The following is a 14,099-nucleotide window of genomic DNA, read 5'->3' as shown; positions in this document are numbered from 1 at the left end:
GTCCTTTCCGAGAAAGGAAACAAAAAGGACAACAGACTGGGGACCACCCGCATCAACGGGAATGACAACATTTCACCCTCAGACAAGGCCTTGTCAAGAGATGTACAGCACGGAAACAGACCCTTCGGTCTAACCCGTCCATACCGACCAAATATCCCAACCCAAACTAGTCCCACCTACCAGCACCCGGCCCATATCCCTCCAAACCCTTCCTATTCATGTACCCATCCAAATGCCTCTTAAATGTTGCAATTGTACCAGCCTCCACCACATCCTCTGGCAGCTCATTCCATACACACACCACCTTCTGTATTAAAACGTTGCCCTGTAGGTCTCTTTTATATCTTCCCCTCTCATCCTAAACCTATGCCCTCTAGTTCTGGATTCCCCAACCCCAGGGAAAAGACTTTGCCTATTTATCCTATCCATGCCGGTCATAATTTTGTAAACCTCTATAAGGTCATCCCTCAGCCTCCGACGCTCCAGGGAAAACAGCCCCAGCCTGTTCAGCCTCTCCCTGTAGCTCAGATCCTCCAACCCTGGCAACATCCTTGTCAATCTTTTCTGAACCCTTCCAAGTTTCGCAACAGCGGGAAGACCCAGAAATGGAAAAGACTGAAGGGGGAAGTCAGCGGTAAATCTTTTGAAGAGGTTACAAAGGAGAGACCTCTGTCTGCAGCGGGAATGACCCCCACAGTAGCAGGTCGAGGTGGACGGCATTTAAGGAGAAGCTGGATACAGACGTCAGGGAGAAAGGAACTGAAGGGAATGCTGCTGTAAGGGAAATCAAGTGTGAGCAAGTGAAGGGGAGGTGCGTAGAGGCTCACATGGGTCAGAGAGTGAAATCTTGGATCCACCTGCAAGAGAAGGAGAAACACGTGATTTACCTCCCAGGATTAAGCAAGTCCTGCAGATTCTGCAGATCACTTTATTGGTCAGAGCACTGAGTATAGGGGTTGGGGTCTGGACAGGACGTTGGTTAGGCCACTTTTGGAATACACAGGAACCTCGATTATCCAAAGGACACATGCAGGGTGTATTTCAGTCGCTTGACGATTAGATCCCTTACAGTGTGGAAACAGGCCCAACCAGTCCACACTGACCCTCCGAAGAGTAACCCACCCAGACCCATTTCCCTCTGACTAATGTACCTAACACGACGGGCAATTTAGCATGGCCAATTCACCCTGACCTGCACATCTTTGGACTGTGGGACGGAACCGGAGCACTAGGAGGAAACCCACGCAGACGCGGGGAGAATGTGCAAACTCCACACAGTCTGTCGCCTGAGGCAGGAATGAAACCCGGGTCCCTGGTACTGTGAGGTAGCAGCGCTAACCACTGAGCCACCGTGCTGGTTCATCTAATTCTGGATAATCGAAGTTCCTCTGTATTATGTGCACTTCTGGTCTATCGGAAGGATGTTGCAAAACTTGAAAGGGTTCAGAAAGATTGACAAGGATGTTGCCAGGGTTGGAGGGTTTGAGCTACAGGGAGAGGCTGAACAGGCTGGGGTTGTCTTCCCTGGAACGTCGGAGGCTGAGGGTTGACTTTAAGAGAGGTTTATAAAATCATGAGGGGCATGGATAGGGATAGACAAAGTCTTTTGCCAGAACTAGAGGGCATAGGTTTAGGGTGAGAGGGGAAAGATTTAAAAAGGGTCCTAAGGGGCAACATTTTTCACACAGAGGGTGGTGTGTGCGCGTGTGGAATGAGCTGCCAGAGGAAGTGGTGGAGGCTGGTACAATTGCAACATTTAAAAGGCATCCACTTGGGTATCTGTGTAAGGAGAGGTTTGGAGGGATAGGGCCAATTGCTGGCAAATGGGACTTGATTAGTTGAGGATATGGAGGAGTTGGAGCGAAGGGTCTGTTTCTGTGTTGTACATCTCCACTTCAGGAGGAAATGCGCAGTCGCAGGCTCGCAGAACCACTGGATGCCAAGGGGATGAGAGCACAGCAACTGCAGTGACCCTCCCCCATCCCACCCAGGGTTCAGCCCTGGGCGGTGACTCACAGCGGCTGGCCCCGTCACTTGTGCCCCCGCTGGTGCCGCAGCAGGTGCTGAGAGGAAGCGAAGCCCCTCCCGCAGACGGGGCAGGTGAAGGGCCGCTCCCCGGTGTGGACCTGCTGGTGTGAGAACAGGTGGGACGACTGGGTGAAGCCCTTGCCGCAGACGGAGCAGGTGAAGGGCCGCTCCCCGGTGTGAAGCCGCTGGTGCCGCAGCAGGGTGGACGAGTGAGAGAAGCTCTTGCCGCAGACGGAGCAGGTGAAGGGACGCTCCCCGGTGTGAAGCCGCTGGTGCCGCAGCAGGGTGGACGAGCGGGTGAAGCTCTTGCCGCAGACCGAGCAGCTGAACGGCCGCTCCCCCGTGTGGACCCGCTGGTGGGTTAGCAGGTCGGACGAGCGGGCGAAGCCCTTGCCGCAGACAGAGCAGGTGAAGGGCCACTCCCCGGTGTGGACCTGCTGGTGCTGCAGCAGGTTGGACGACTGGGTAAAGCTCTTGCCGCAGACCGAGCAGCTGAATGGACTCTCCCCGGTGTGGACCCGCTGGTGGGTCAGCAGGTGGGAGGAGTCGGTGAAGCCCTTGCCACAGACGCAGCAAGTGAAGGGCCGCTCCCCGGTGTGGAGCCGCTGGTGCCGCAGCAGGTTGGACAACTGGGTAAAGCTCTTGCCGCAGACCGAGCAGCTGAACGGCCTCTCCCCGGTGTGGACCCGCTGGTGGGTCAGCAGGTGGGAGGAGTCGGTGAAGCCCTTGCCGCAGATGGAGCAGGTGAAGGGCCGCTCCCTGGTGTGGACCCGCTGGTGGGTCAGCAGGGTGGACGACTGGGTGAAGCACTTGCCGCAGACGGGGCAGGTGAAGGGCCGCTCCCCGGTGTGGAAACGCTGGTGGGTCAGCAGGATAGACGATTGGGTGAAGCCCTTCCCGCACTCGGAGCAGCTGAACGGCCTCTCCCCAGTGTGGACACGGCAGTGGATCTCCAGCACGGAGGGGGAGCGGAATCCTTTCCCGCAATCCCCACACTTCCACGGTTTCTCCATGGCGTGCGGAATGCCTCCTGAGACTTCCTTTCCCCACAGTGGGCAAACTGGCTCAGGCACGTGCCCCTGTGGTTCAGGTGAAGACGATACTTTAAGAGCCTACTGAAGCAGACAAAAACGTTCAAAGAATTTTCCCCTTCTGGACTGAAAGAGGGACGTCTCTCCTGTCCCACGAATCAAGGGGCTCTATCAGACCTTCACATGGTACTCCATTGGGGAGCTCTACCTGCAAAGCTGCTCTTCTCATATCCTGTGAAAAAGGGGATTACAAAAGTCATTGCTGCCTGCACATGACAGGAATTCAGAACAGATCATTCTAGTTTCTGTAGAACTTCCCTAAAACAATCAAGTTACAATATACAGATGCCAGTGTTGGGCTGGGGTGTACAAAGTTTAAAAAAAAATCACACATCACCAGGTTGTAGTCCATTAGATTTGTTTAGAAGTTTGAACTTTCAGAGCTCTGCACCTTCATCAGGTAGCTAGTAAAACCTCCAGGCGAAAAAGACAGCAGATGCTGGAGATCAGAGTGGTGCTGGAAAAGCACAGCAGGTCAGGCAGCATCCGAGGAGTAGGGAAAAAAAAAATCGACGTTTCGGGCAAAAGCCCTTCATCAGGAATGAGGAAAGAATGAGGACACTTTCCTCATTCCTGAAGAAGGGCTCATGCCCGAAACGTCGAATCGCCTGTTCCTTGGATGCTGCCTGACCTGCTGAGCTTTTCCAGCAACACATTTTCAGCTCTGATCTCCAGCATCTGCAGACCTCACTTTCTCCTATAACCTAGAGTTGTGTGATTTTTAACTTTAAGAAGTGTTGCAAATCTCCACCCCCCCCCCACACACACACACACACACACACACACACACTTTTCTTCAATTCTCACTCTGCTGTCTCTGATATTACCCATCCCCCAGTATTGTCCAGAAAGGGACTTATTACCTAAAAAAGCTGTAAATCTCCATCCCACACACTCTTTAACTCTTGCTGTACCTAATATCCCACCTCCCCCCATGCTCCAGCAGGGTCTGACTGATGCTCATTGACTGAGCCACACTCACCTCTTCCTGGACACAGGGACCCTCCAGACCAACACAACATCAGCTCCCCTTGACCCCCCCGCAATGGCGAATGTGCAGGAGCAACCGGTCACGTGAATCGAGGAACCGCTGTCGTCACAGAGGCCGCGCGTTGATTTGACGGACCGCCCGCCCGTGCGGCGTTCCAGCCTTTCCCATTGGTCCACCGCGCCGTGCGTCACGCGGCGGCACTGGTCTTTGTGACGCCCACGCGACCTCTCTCCTCCACTACCCTCACGTGCCCCTCCCTTAACCTTGACACGGGGAGGCATGACCAATGGGGAGCCTTGGAGGACCGGAAGAAAGGCTGGTCCTCCTACCAATCAGAGCATCCCGTCAGTGTCTGAATGCGGAAGTTGGATCATGAGCTCCTGCTGCTCTCTCTCTCTCTCTCTGAATGAAGATTGAGTGTTACCCCAGACTGCACCAACCTCTGTGAGTACAGCACCCTCTCTTCTCACCCCTCCTATTCCATTTCTTTTCTCATTTTGGGATTAAACTGTTGGTTTGTAGGAAGTGAAGTGAAAGGAGGTGAACTCAGGAAAGGTGCATATGCTGGATGCATTGGTCGAGATCGCTGTGTCTCTCTCGTGTCCTTCATCAGGAATTGCGGAGGGGGAGGGGGAGGGGGGGGGGGTGGGGGTTTGGGGGTGTGGAAAGGGTGCTGAGAGATAAATAGGAAGGTGGGAGTGGGGCTGGGGGTAAGGTAGATGCAGGTTGGGGGGGGAGGTGATGGCTACAGGGTGGAGCAGATTGGTGGGAAGGAAGATGGACAGGTGGGACAGTTCAAGAGGGTGGTGCTGAGTTGGAGGGTTGGAGCTGGGGTGGGAGGGGGGAGGGAATGTGAGGAAACTGGTGAAATCGATGTTGATGCCGTGTGGTTGCAGGGTCCTAGGCCACCTGATACCTGGAGGAAGAATGCCTCTGCATTGGGACCCTCCAACCATACAGGATCAATATTGATTTCACCAGTTTCCTCATTTACCCCCCCCCCAGCTGCCCAATCCCAGACACAACCCTCGAACTTGGGACTGCTCTTTTGAACTGTCCCACCTGTCCATCTGCCTTCCCATCTATCTGCTCCACCCTCCTCTCTGACCTGTCACCTCCTTCCCTCGCTTTCATCTACCCATAGCATTCTCAGCTCCCTTCCCCCAGTCCCACCTCCCTCCTATTTATCTCTGTCCCTTTGGGCCCACCCCACATTCCTAATCAAGGGGTTATGCCCAAAACATCAAACCTCCTGCTCCTCCGATGCTGGCTGACCTGCTGTACTCTTGCAGCACCAGACATTTTGGTGCTTATTTGTCTGGATGTTCTGATGTGACCCATTCGCAGATGTGAAGTCACATTCGAGATAGCCCACATTCCATGAAGGAGTTTTTTTTTTGGCAAGGCCAACAATGTTTTCGTCCCTAACTGCCCTTCAGACAAGAGGATTGCCAGACTTTAGGGGGCATTTTAAAAGTCAAGCACGTGAGCCATCATATGCAGGCAGCACCAAGTTAATGCTAGCGGGTTTCCTTCCCTGAACAGCGTTATTGAATCAAATGGGTTTTCAGAAAAGTTTCATTCTCTCAATGACTGAGACTAGTTTTCAATTCAGATTTTAAAAAAATAAATTTAAATTCCCCAATGTTTGTTTTTACTGGTATTTGGACCCATGAGCCCAGATTATTTGCCTAGGGCCTCTGGATTGCTGGTCCAGTGTTGTTGTTATAACATCACTGACTCGCCTGGACAGCATTGAGAGTCATACAGATGTATAGCACACAAAGAGACCCTATGTGCAACTGGTGCATGCCGAGCACATAGCCAAAATTGATCTAGTCCGATGTGCCAGCACGTCCCTCCAAACCCTTCCCATTCATATTCCCATCCAGATGCCTTTCAAATGTTGCAATTGTCCCAGCCTCCACCACTTCCTCTGGCAGCTCATTCCATACACGCACTACCCTCTGACTGACAAAGTTGCCCCTTAGGTCCTTTTTATGTCTTTTCCCCTCTCACCTCCAGTTCGGGACTCTCCCACCCCAGGGAAAAGACCTTGTCTATTCACCCTATCCATGCCCCTCATTATTTTATAAACCTCAATAAGGTCACCCCTCAGCCTCCGATGCTCCAGGGAAAACAGCCCCAGCTTATTTAGCCACTCCCTGTAGCTCAAACCCTGGCAACATCTTTGTAAACATTTTCTGAGCCCTTTCAAGTTTCGTTTAACTGAACAGTAAAAGTCATACTGGACAGGGATATATCATAGTGTTACTGTGCAATATGTATTTATTTACGGCTGTATAAATTTGATTTATAATTATTTCTAGTTATATCATAGTGTTGTAGCCATGTTATGTATTCCAAGTTTGGGAAAAGATTTGTAGCTCGGCTGCTCGTTGTTGTGGTTCTGTTTGCCGAGCTGGGAATTTGTGTTGCAGACGTTTCGTCCCCTGTCTAGGTGACATCCTCAGTGCTTGGGAGTCTCCTGTGAAGCACTTCTGTGTTGTTTCCTCCGGCATTTATAGTGGTTTGTCTCTGCCGCTTCCGATTGTCAGTTCCAGCTGTCCGCTGCAGTGGCCGGTATATTGGGTCCAGGTCGATGTGTTTATTGATTGAATCTGTGGGAGAGTGCCATGCCTCTAGGAATGCCCCTTAAACATTTATAAGGTTAACCCTCAGCATCCAATGTAGAGAAAGTGAGACCTGCAGCTGCTGGAATCAGAGTCGAAACGTTTGGGGTTGGAAAAGCACAGCAAGACAGGCAGCATCTGAGGACCAGGAGAATTGACATCTCAGGCCCGAGCCCTTCATCAGGAATGATGTGTGGATGTACAAAGAGGCCTCAGCGTCCTTCTACACCAGTCACTGCCAGTTGTCAGACAAGTGCAGCAAGCAATCAGCAAGGCAAGTGGTATAAATCACAAAATGAACTGGGATTAGAAGTGGGGATGTCTTCCTGCAGTTAGGGGGGTTATTGAATATATTCAAGGCTGAGTTCCTCTGATTTTTGAACAAAGTGTGGATATTTATGTTGTGTGGTTGAGGTGGGGTTTTTTTTTGAGTGATTTGTGTGTTAGAAGCAGGTACAAGGCAAGAAAATGGTTTTAAGACCACAACAGAACAGTTACGGTCAGACAGCACAGAAACGGACCCTTCAGCCCAACTATTCCACGCTGAGTATGTTCTCAAACTAAACTAGTGCCACTTGCTAGTGTTTGGCCCGTATCCCCCCGCACCTTCCCTATTCATGTACTTCTCCAAATGTCGGTCAAACGTTGCATCTGTCCGTGCATCCACCACTTCCTCTGGACATTCATCCCATACATGAACCACTCTCTGTTTATAAAAACCTTGTCCCGAATCGGTCCACGCCGTGCATTCATTTGCAGCAACCGAAAGGAAAGGGAAGTGAAAGATTGAATCCAAGAATGAAAATAAAAGGAAAAGGAGTTGAGAAGAGAGTGCCGTACTCACAGATGGGTGACGGAGTGAGGAGGTTACAGTCTGGAGCAAACTCAATCTTCATTCAGAGAGAGGAGCAGCAGCTTCCGAAGCTCGTGTTCCAGCTTCTGGATTCAGACAATAGGAAGGCTCTGATTGGCAGGAGGACTGGTATCCTTCCGGTCCTCCAGGGCTTCCGATTGGTCCACCAAAAGAAAGCCGTGACGCATGCTTTGCGAGGAGCATGCGCAGTTTCATCCTCGTAACGGCGAGCGTGCGCAGTATGCTCTCTGGAGATGCTGTTACTGACAGAATTGAAGTGTCCAAATGCCAAGAGAAGTAAAAAAAAAAGGGGAGATGCACCGTTTCTTCCCCCCTGTGACATTTACCTTTCCTACACACCCCATGACTTTATAAATCGAAACAAGGTTACCTGACAACTTGTGGTCGTCGATAGGGCGACCAGAAATGTACTCAGTACTCTACACGTGGTCTCACCAATATCCTGTACAACCTCAACGTGATGTCCCACCTCCTGCACTGAACGGTGTGAACAATGAAGGAAAGTGTGCTAAACGCCTCCTTCACCACCCTGTCTACCAATGATGCAACTTTCAAAGAACTATGTCCCCGATTTGGAGATGTTGGTGTTGGACTGGGGTGTACGAAGTTAAAATTCACACCACACCAGGTGATACTCCAACAGGCTCATTTGCAAACATAAGCTTTTGGAGCGCTGCTCCTTCATCAGGTAGTTGTGTCTTATGATCCTGTTCTACAAACATCCCATGAAGGAGCTGCACTCAAAGCCCATGCTTCCAAATAAACCAGTTGGACGATAACCTGGTGTTGAGAGATTTTTAACTTTATGTACCTTGTTAGAAATGAAAATTCACTTCTAAATAATCGCTCTGGACAAATTCAAGAGAACAAAGATTTTATTAACAAATTCTGCAGAATTGGACGCCTTCCCAAAGAAAGGCGTACTGAGCATTACAAGGTCTCTCATTATATACAGCACAAGTCCCTCCCCTCTTTGACTCCAAAGAGTCACGGGGTTCACATTCTAAACTAGCAGTAATTTTCCGTTATGCTCTCATTGTCTCAAATCCTGACCACATAGAAAAACACAGGGTCGTTCTTCTGCTCTGTGGTTCTGCAGCAGGTTCAAAGCAGGTCAACAGACATCTCACATTTTATTCTTGTCCTGTGGTTTCACAATACATCAGCAGATGTCTGGATTTGTTTCTCCATTCTGTTAACACAAAGCCGACCCTTGCACCAAGTAGCTTGTTTCTTATTAACTGTTAACACTTCCCCATTCTGAGGGTTCAATGCTGACAATATTTTAAGTACAGAAATGGTTATACAAAGAGAGCTTAATAGCATCAGAAATCTGGGTTTTAAAGCAGCAAAAAGTTTAGCTTATTCAATATGATAATGCTCACGTTTAAAGATTATAATGCCATGCACATCTTAATAATTCTTATTAAGCCAGATCTCACTCTCACAATTCCACCCTTTTTCTTTTTAAGATGTGCATGCGTAACAGAATCGGCTGAATTACGGCTCAAGGAAGTCCTTCTGTCTTTTCAACAGCAGAACTTTAAGTTCATGAGTACCATGTTGGGGTATGGCAATGGCTTGCATCTGGGCGATGTGGCGTTGGATCAACACTCTAGCACAGGGGACCAGACAGGGAATAACGAGGAACAGGGCCCCGACACCCACCATCATTATTAATGCCATGCGCCACCAGCCACCCCCAAAAAGCGTGTTCCACCAACTAGCGTCCCCTATAGGTCGCCACGTCTGGACAGGTACATGGGCTATTTTACGGATGTCCCGGGTGATTTTTTTTTAGGACAGCCTCGTAGTTATCGTCTATCTCCAGACAACAATTTGTCGTGTTAAACTTCCCGCAGACACCCCCTTCAGAGGCAAGCAGGTAGTCTAAAGCAAGACGATTCTGATATATTGCAGCCCTCATTTGAGACTGCTGTCTAGCCAGTAATTCCAATGCGAAGGCGGTTTTGTTGGTGATTATTTCCATCACCGCCTGCAAGCGAATGATGCGATTAAGCATATAAATTGGAGTTCTGTAACCCCAAGAGCCATCCTGAGCCCAACTTGCCGGCCCATAATACTCAATGATACGGGACGGTGGCCAATCTGCGCCCCACTTGGCCAAGTGGATGTCTCCGTACTGGTGGACATTCCACTGACTAGCACTCCTACGCTTCCGTGCTAGCTTTCCGGACCTCCGTTGCAGGGAGTCGAACAACTTAACCCCCAGGTCAGCCCCTTGATCACGTGAGAGGGGAAAGAACTCCGGTCTGACTATACCGAGGAAGCATAAGCCACCCCATTTCTCGGGCAACCTGGAATACGCCAGATCCCTACAAATCCAAAATAAACCATCAGGAGCCGGACCCCCTCCGCTGTCCCTGGCAACACCGTCCCATGCCTCTCTAATTCCCGGCATTCCCGCATAAGGGCCAGAACCACTGCAATTCCAGGAATCAGAGGTGGGATGCAACCGCCTACAGTTAAGATCCCCTTGTTGGGTGATAGACAACCCAAGGGGTTGTTTGGTGAGAAACCAACCCAAGGGTCGGGGCCACCAAGTGTCCGTGGTGAGATTCAAGACCCGCTGACAGGGGCTGTCACCAACTGGGCGGGACCCTTTTTTCCCAATGCAGAAGTGGCCCATCGGGGTATTCTGCAATTTCCAGACTTGATAAATTCTGTTTTTGGAGTAAGTCCAATTGTATTCAAGGATTTCCTGAACATCCAAACTCTCCCCTGTCCACGGCCATTGCTCGGTCATATGCAGACCCCCACAAACCCAACAGCTCGTCACATTTAAAATTTTGGCAATTTGAGACGAAGTCAATAAAGAGATTTTTCACAACATCAGGAAGAGTAAGCCGTTTCTCAATGTCCTCATAGAGGGAGGAAACCTTGGCTGAGGCGGCTATTCTGGCATCGTAATTTGGAATAGATTTCTCTAACCCGGGATATATTTCCTTAACCCGGTCAAAGTGGTCCGCTGCCGAGCCAGTAAAACTGATACAGAGCCATTATTCCATAAGTGGACAGTCTATATTTCCACTCGTGTAATATCCCAGGCTGAATACCTGGTAGTAATGTTCCCCATCCTCCCAACATGGTATCATTTTCTCCCGGTTGTAACAGGCATCACTTATTTTAGTGTGAAACACAAAAGACCCCGGAAAGACATGGTCTCCCCATTTCACAGTTTGGCAGCATTTGTCGCACGGCCTGTTAGCCTTATCCCAACTGTCTTTTTTTTAATGCAGACCCATTCGTGTTCTTCCCAAATACATTCATGGACCCTCCCCTCAGGCCATCCAATATATCCCTTATTTAACATTTGATAATACAATTTCCCATCCTCCCAACATTCCTCCCGTGATTCCTCATCATGGCAAAGGGAGAAGAAGTTAGGATCTCCCAGTTGAATTATAGCGCCGCATTTGGCACATTCCCTTTTAGTTCTATTTTTGTCTGTTTCCGGTAATGCAGCATGTCCCTGTAAACTGTCTGCTGACATACACAACCATTCGTAATTCATAAAGGGGCAATGATAGGCCCTAACCCTAGACAGACCGAGATATCCCCTGTTTTTTACTTGATAGTATAGTTTTCCTTTTTCCCAGCACTTTTGGCGTGAGTATATGTCATAACAGCGAGTATTATTTGCATAAGAGGAGTGGGATACAAAAGATCCGCGTAAGTCTAACTCAGTGTCCCACACCCGAACCCTAGAGCGGCATTTATCACAGTTACCAGTCAATTTCCCCACTAAAAGGAAGGCAAATAATAATACAGTATGTAGCAAAAGAGTCCCAAGAGAGTTCATTTTTGATGTTTCTTTAACTTCACCACCAACAGTCCATCACCGGCCTCACACGACCAAGAGTCCTCTTTGGGCGGCGACACCGGGCCTTTTAGTCTGGCGGCGTGAGTCCACCCTTTTTCTTTTGTTCGTATGGCAACTTCGGTGGTGAGTAACACCTGAAACGGTCCCTCCCAGAGTGATTGGAGTTTCTTCGGTTTCCAGGATTTTATCAAAACCCAGTCTCCCGGTTCCACTTTGTGGAGGTGGATATCGAGTGGAGGGGTCTGAGTCAGGAATCCCTGGTGGAGTAAACGAGAAACAGCGAAGCCACATATCTCATGACTCACGCTCTAGGTGACAAACACTCAAACATTCATGCACTAACAAACAGATGAATTCAAGCCAGACCACAAAGTGTTAAACTGCTTGTTAGCTGAGAAGCCCTTTTTTATAAAAAAAAATCCATACACAAACACAAATTCTCACATCCACAGAGACTATTTTTTTTTTACAATCAAATTTGCACACACAAAGACACACATAAATCTTCACCAACACAAAATTCCTACAGGGGGGGGCGGCCCACACAGACATAAATATTCAGGTTTAGATAAACACCGTATTTATCCAACTCCTTTTGTCTTTCATACAGTCCTCCCATACTACTGCTACCAGTATCTTAGCCTTCCGTTCCTCCACCATTATGCCTCTCTATACAAATACCTTCTGAACCTCCTGTAACAACTCCGACTCATTTCTACCGCTCCCGTCCTCTATCTTCTGTAACTTCTTCCTGATATCAGGCCATGCCTTTGTCACGAAGTGAACCTTTACCATCCGTCATCCTATTTCCCCATCTGGGTCTATACCCGAACATTTCCTAACCGACTCCCTTAATATGTGTAAGAATGGACAGGGAGACTCGTCCTTTCCCTGCCTCAGGTCGAAAACCTTGGCTAACTTTCGCTGTTTGGGGATGCAAGTTTGTATCCCTCGGATTATCAAATTTTGCATGTCTAGTATATTATTTCACTTTTCTATATTATGGTTGTCTCAGTTAGGGTTCTGAAGGGGATATTTGTCCTCACCCCTAACCATCCCCCTCCCATGCCAAATTGTCCGGCAAGCTTAATACCGGCGCTGTTACTAGTTTTTTTTAAAAAAATCTCAATTAACACTTTCCCTGTCCAGCATCCCCATATAAGTCTCCTTTCTCCCCCAGTAAATAGTATATTCAAAAATAGACATTAACTCAGCCCACATATATAGACTGGGCCTCAAACATTAATTAATTTGTTCTGACAATCCTATCGGATTCTCATCCAGGACCGTCATTTCCTTTTAAATGTTCCGACCTCCCCACTGGTGAGGGGGTCACACACAAACCCAATTTCCTTGTCCCCTATCGGCACTTTTTAAGAAATATTGTAATGTTCCAAACTTATCATATCCTCAAACACCAATTTTAATAATTCATGCTTGACTAACTTTAAATCCTGTTCCTAAACTGTAAACATATATATATATCCATTTATTTAGTATTTAATATTTAAAATATAAAATACATACAGTTCCCAAATTTTAAAACCCACTGTAATCACCCAAATTTAGTATCCTAATTTAGATCCAAAATTAGTTTTCTTGTGTACTCCTAACTATTTCTCAATTACAATACTTTAGGTCATAAAATAATCATAACTGTCTTACAATAATTTGTCATTTCAAGTTTAAAAAAATTCTAATAGCCGAATCCAAGGTCTCATATAATAACTATGGAAGTCCTAACTACAACTGTCCTTCACATAGTGAAAATAAATCATGTTAAGTTTTCATAAAAATCACATTTAAAATAATCCTGGAACTCAAGTTCCAGTGAATAAAACTTCCTCATTCAATCACCAACAAACAAATGTGCATTCAACCCGAATCACAGAGAGTTAAATGTTTTGCAAGCAGTTCTCTCTCTCTCTCTCTCTCTGTCGGTCTTACTGCAAACTGCTGGTAAAAAAAAAACTTCAGTTGTCTTATATCATTTGAGTTTAATGGGGCTACAACAAATCCTGTGGTCCGTTCCCCAACCGGGACCTCCCGTGCGGGGACAGTCTCACTACTTCTTTATCCCCTTTTCTCCTCATGTCTCTCTCTCTCTCTCTCTCTCTCTGTTTCTCTCTGTTTTAGTCTTGGATTATATTTATTCTTTAAATGATCATTTAAAATTTGACAAACCCAATCCTCGTCCGATCCAAATTTGGGCCACCAAACAGAACCCCCTTGAATAGGTTGTTGTGACCATTTTTCGCAAAATTTAACCATTTTTCGTCTAGACTTCCCCTTTCTTTTTCCATGACCCCAGTTACGTAACATTCGTCCTAACGGGCTATCATCCGGCACCCCCTTGGATTCTTCATCAGGCAACGGTTTAGGCACTCTTGCGCCCCCGTTTCCCATGCCGAAGATAAATACAAGCAAATAAACCGCCCGTGCGACAAACAAGAATATCCCACACTCACCGGATTTCCTTATGATCGACCGGGTAGCGGCAACAGGTAATCAACCCTTGGTAACTGACTGAACGCAGAGTCTCCGGTACGTAAACAACACCAAACAAGGCAAGGTGTCCTTGAGTTTCGCATCAGTCAGAGACCAAACCCTGGTAACCGATTGAGCGCAGAGACTCCGG

At 48.1% G+C, this 14,099-nt stretch overlaps 2 protein-coding genes across 2 annotated transcripts in view; one reads left to right on the top strand and one right to left on the bottom strand.

Annotated features, from left to right (window-relative positions):
* Window positions 1-232: 232 nt before the first annotated feature.
* LOC132807776 (oocyte zinc finger protein XlCOF6-like) overlaps window positions 233-14,099 on the bottom strand; it is a 29,859-nt gene continuing 15,992 nt past the window's right edge. The window contains exons 3-4 of the mRNA XM_060821781.1: window positions 11,464-11,718; window positions 233-3,137 (exon numbers count right to left, since the gene is read on the bottom strand). Of these exons, the coding sequence (XP_060677764.1) occupies window positions 2,031-3,137; window positions 11,464-11,718 (1,362 nt within the window). The 3' untranslated portion in view covers window positions 233-2,030. The remainder of the gene's footprint in view (window positions 3,138-11,463; window positions 11,719-14,099) is intronic.
* LOC132807768 (zinc finger protein 239-like) overlaps window positions 4,525-14,099 on the top strand; it is a 184,087-nt gene continuing 174,512 nt past the window's right edge. Inside the window, exon 1 of the mRNA XM_060821775.1 lies at window positions 4,525-4,554. The gene's annotated coding sequence lies outside the window, so the exon portion shown is untranslated. The remainder of the gene's footprint in view (window positions 4,555-14,099) is intronic.

This window comes from Hemiscyllium ocellatum, assembly GCF_020745735.1.
Source record: "Hemiscyllium ocellatum isolate sHemOce1 chromosome 27 unlocalized genomic scaffold, sHemOce1.pat.X.cur. SUPER_27_unloc_23, whole genome shotgun sequence".
NCBI lineage: Eukaryota > Metazoa > Chordata > Chondrichthyes > Orectolobiformes > Hemiscylliidae > Hemiscyllium > Hemiscyllium ocellatum.
Note: the sequence above shows the minus strand (reverse complement) of the source record. Positions and strands in the feature narration are given on the sequence as shown.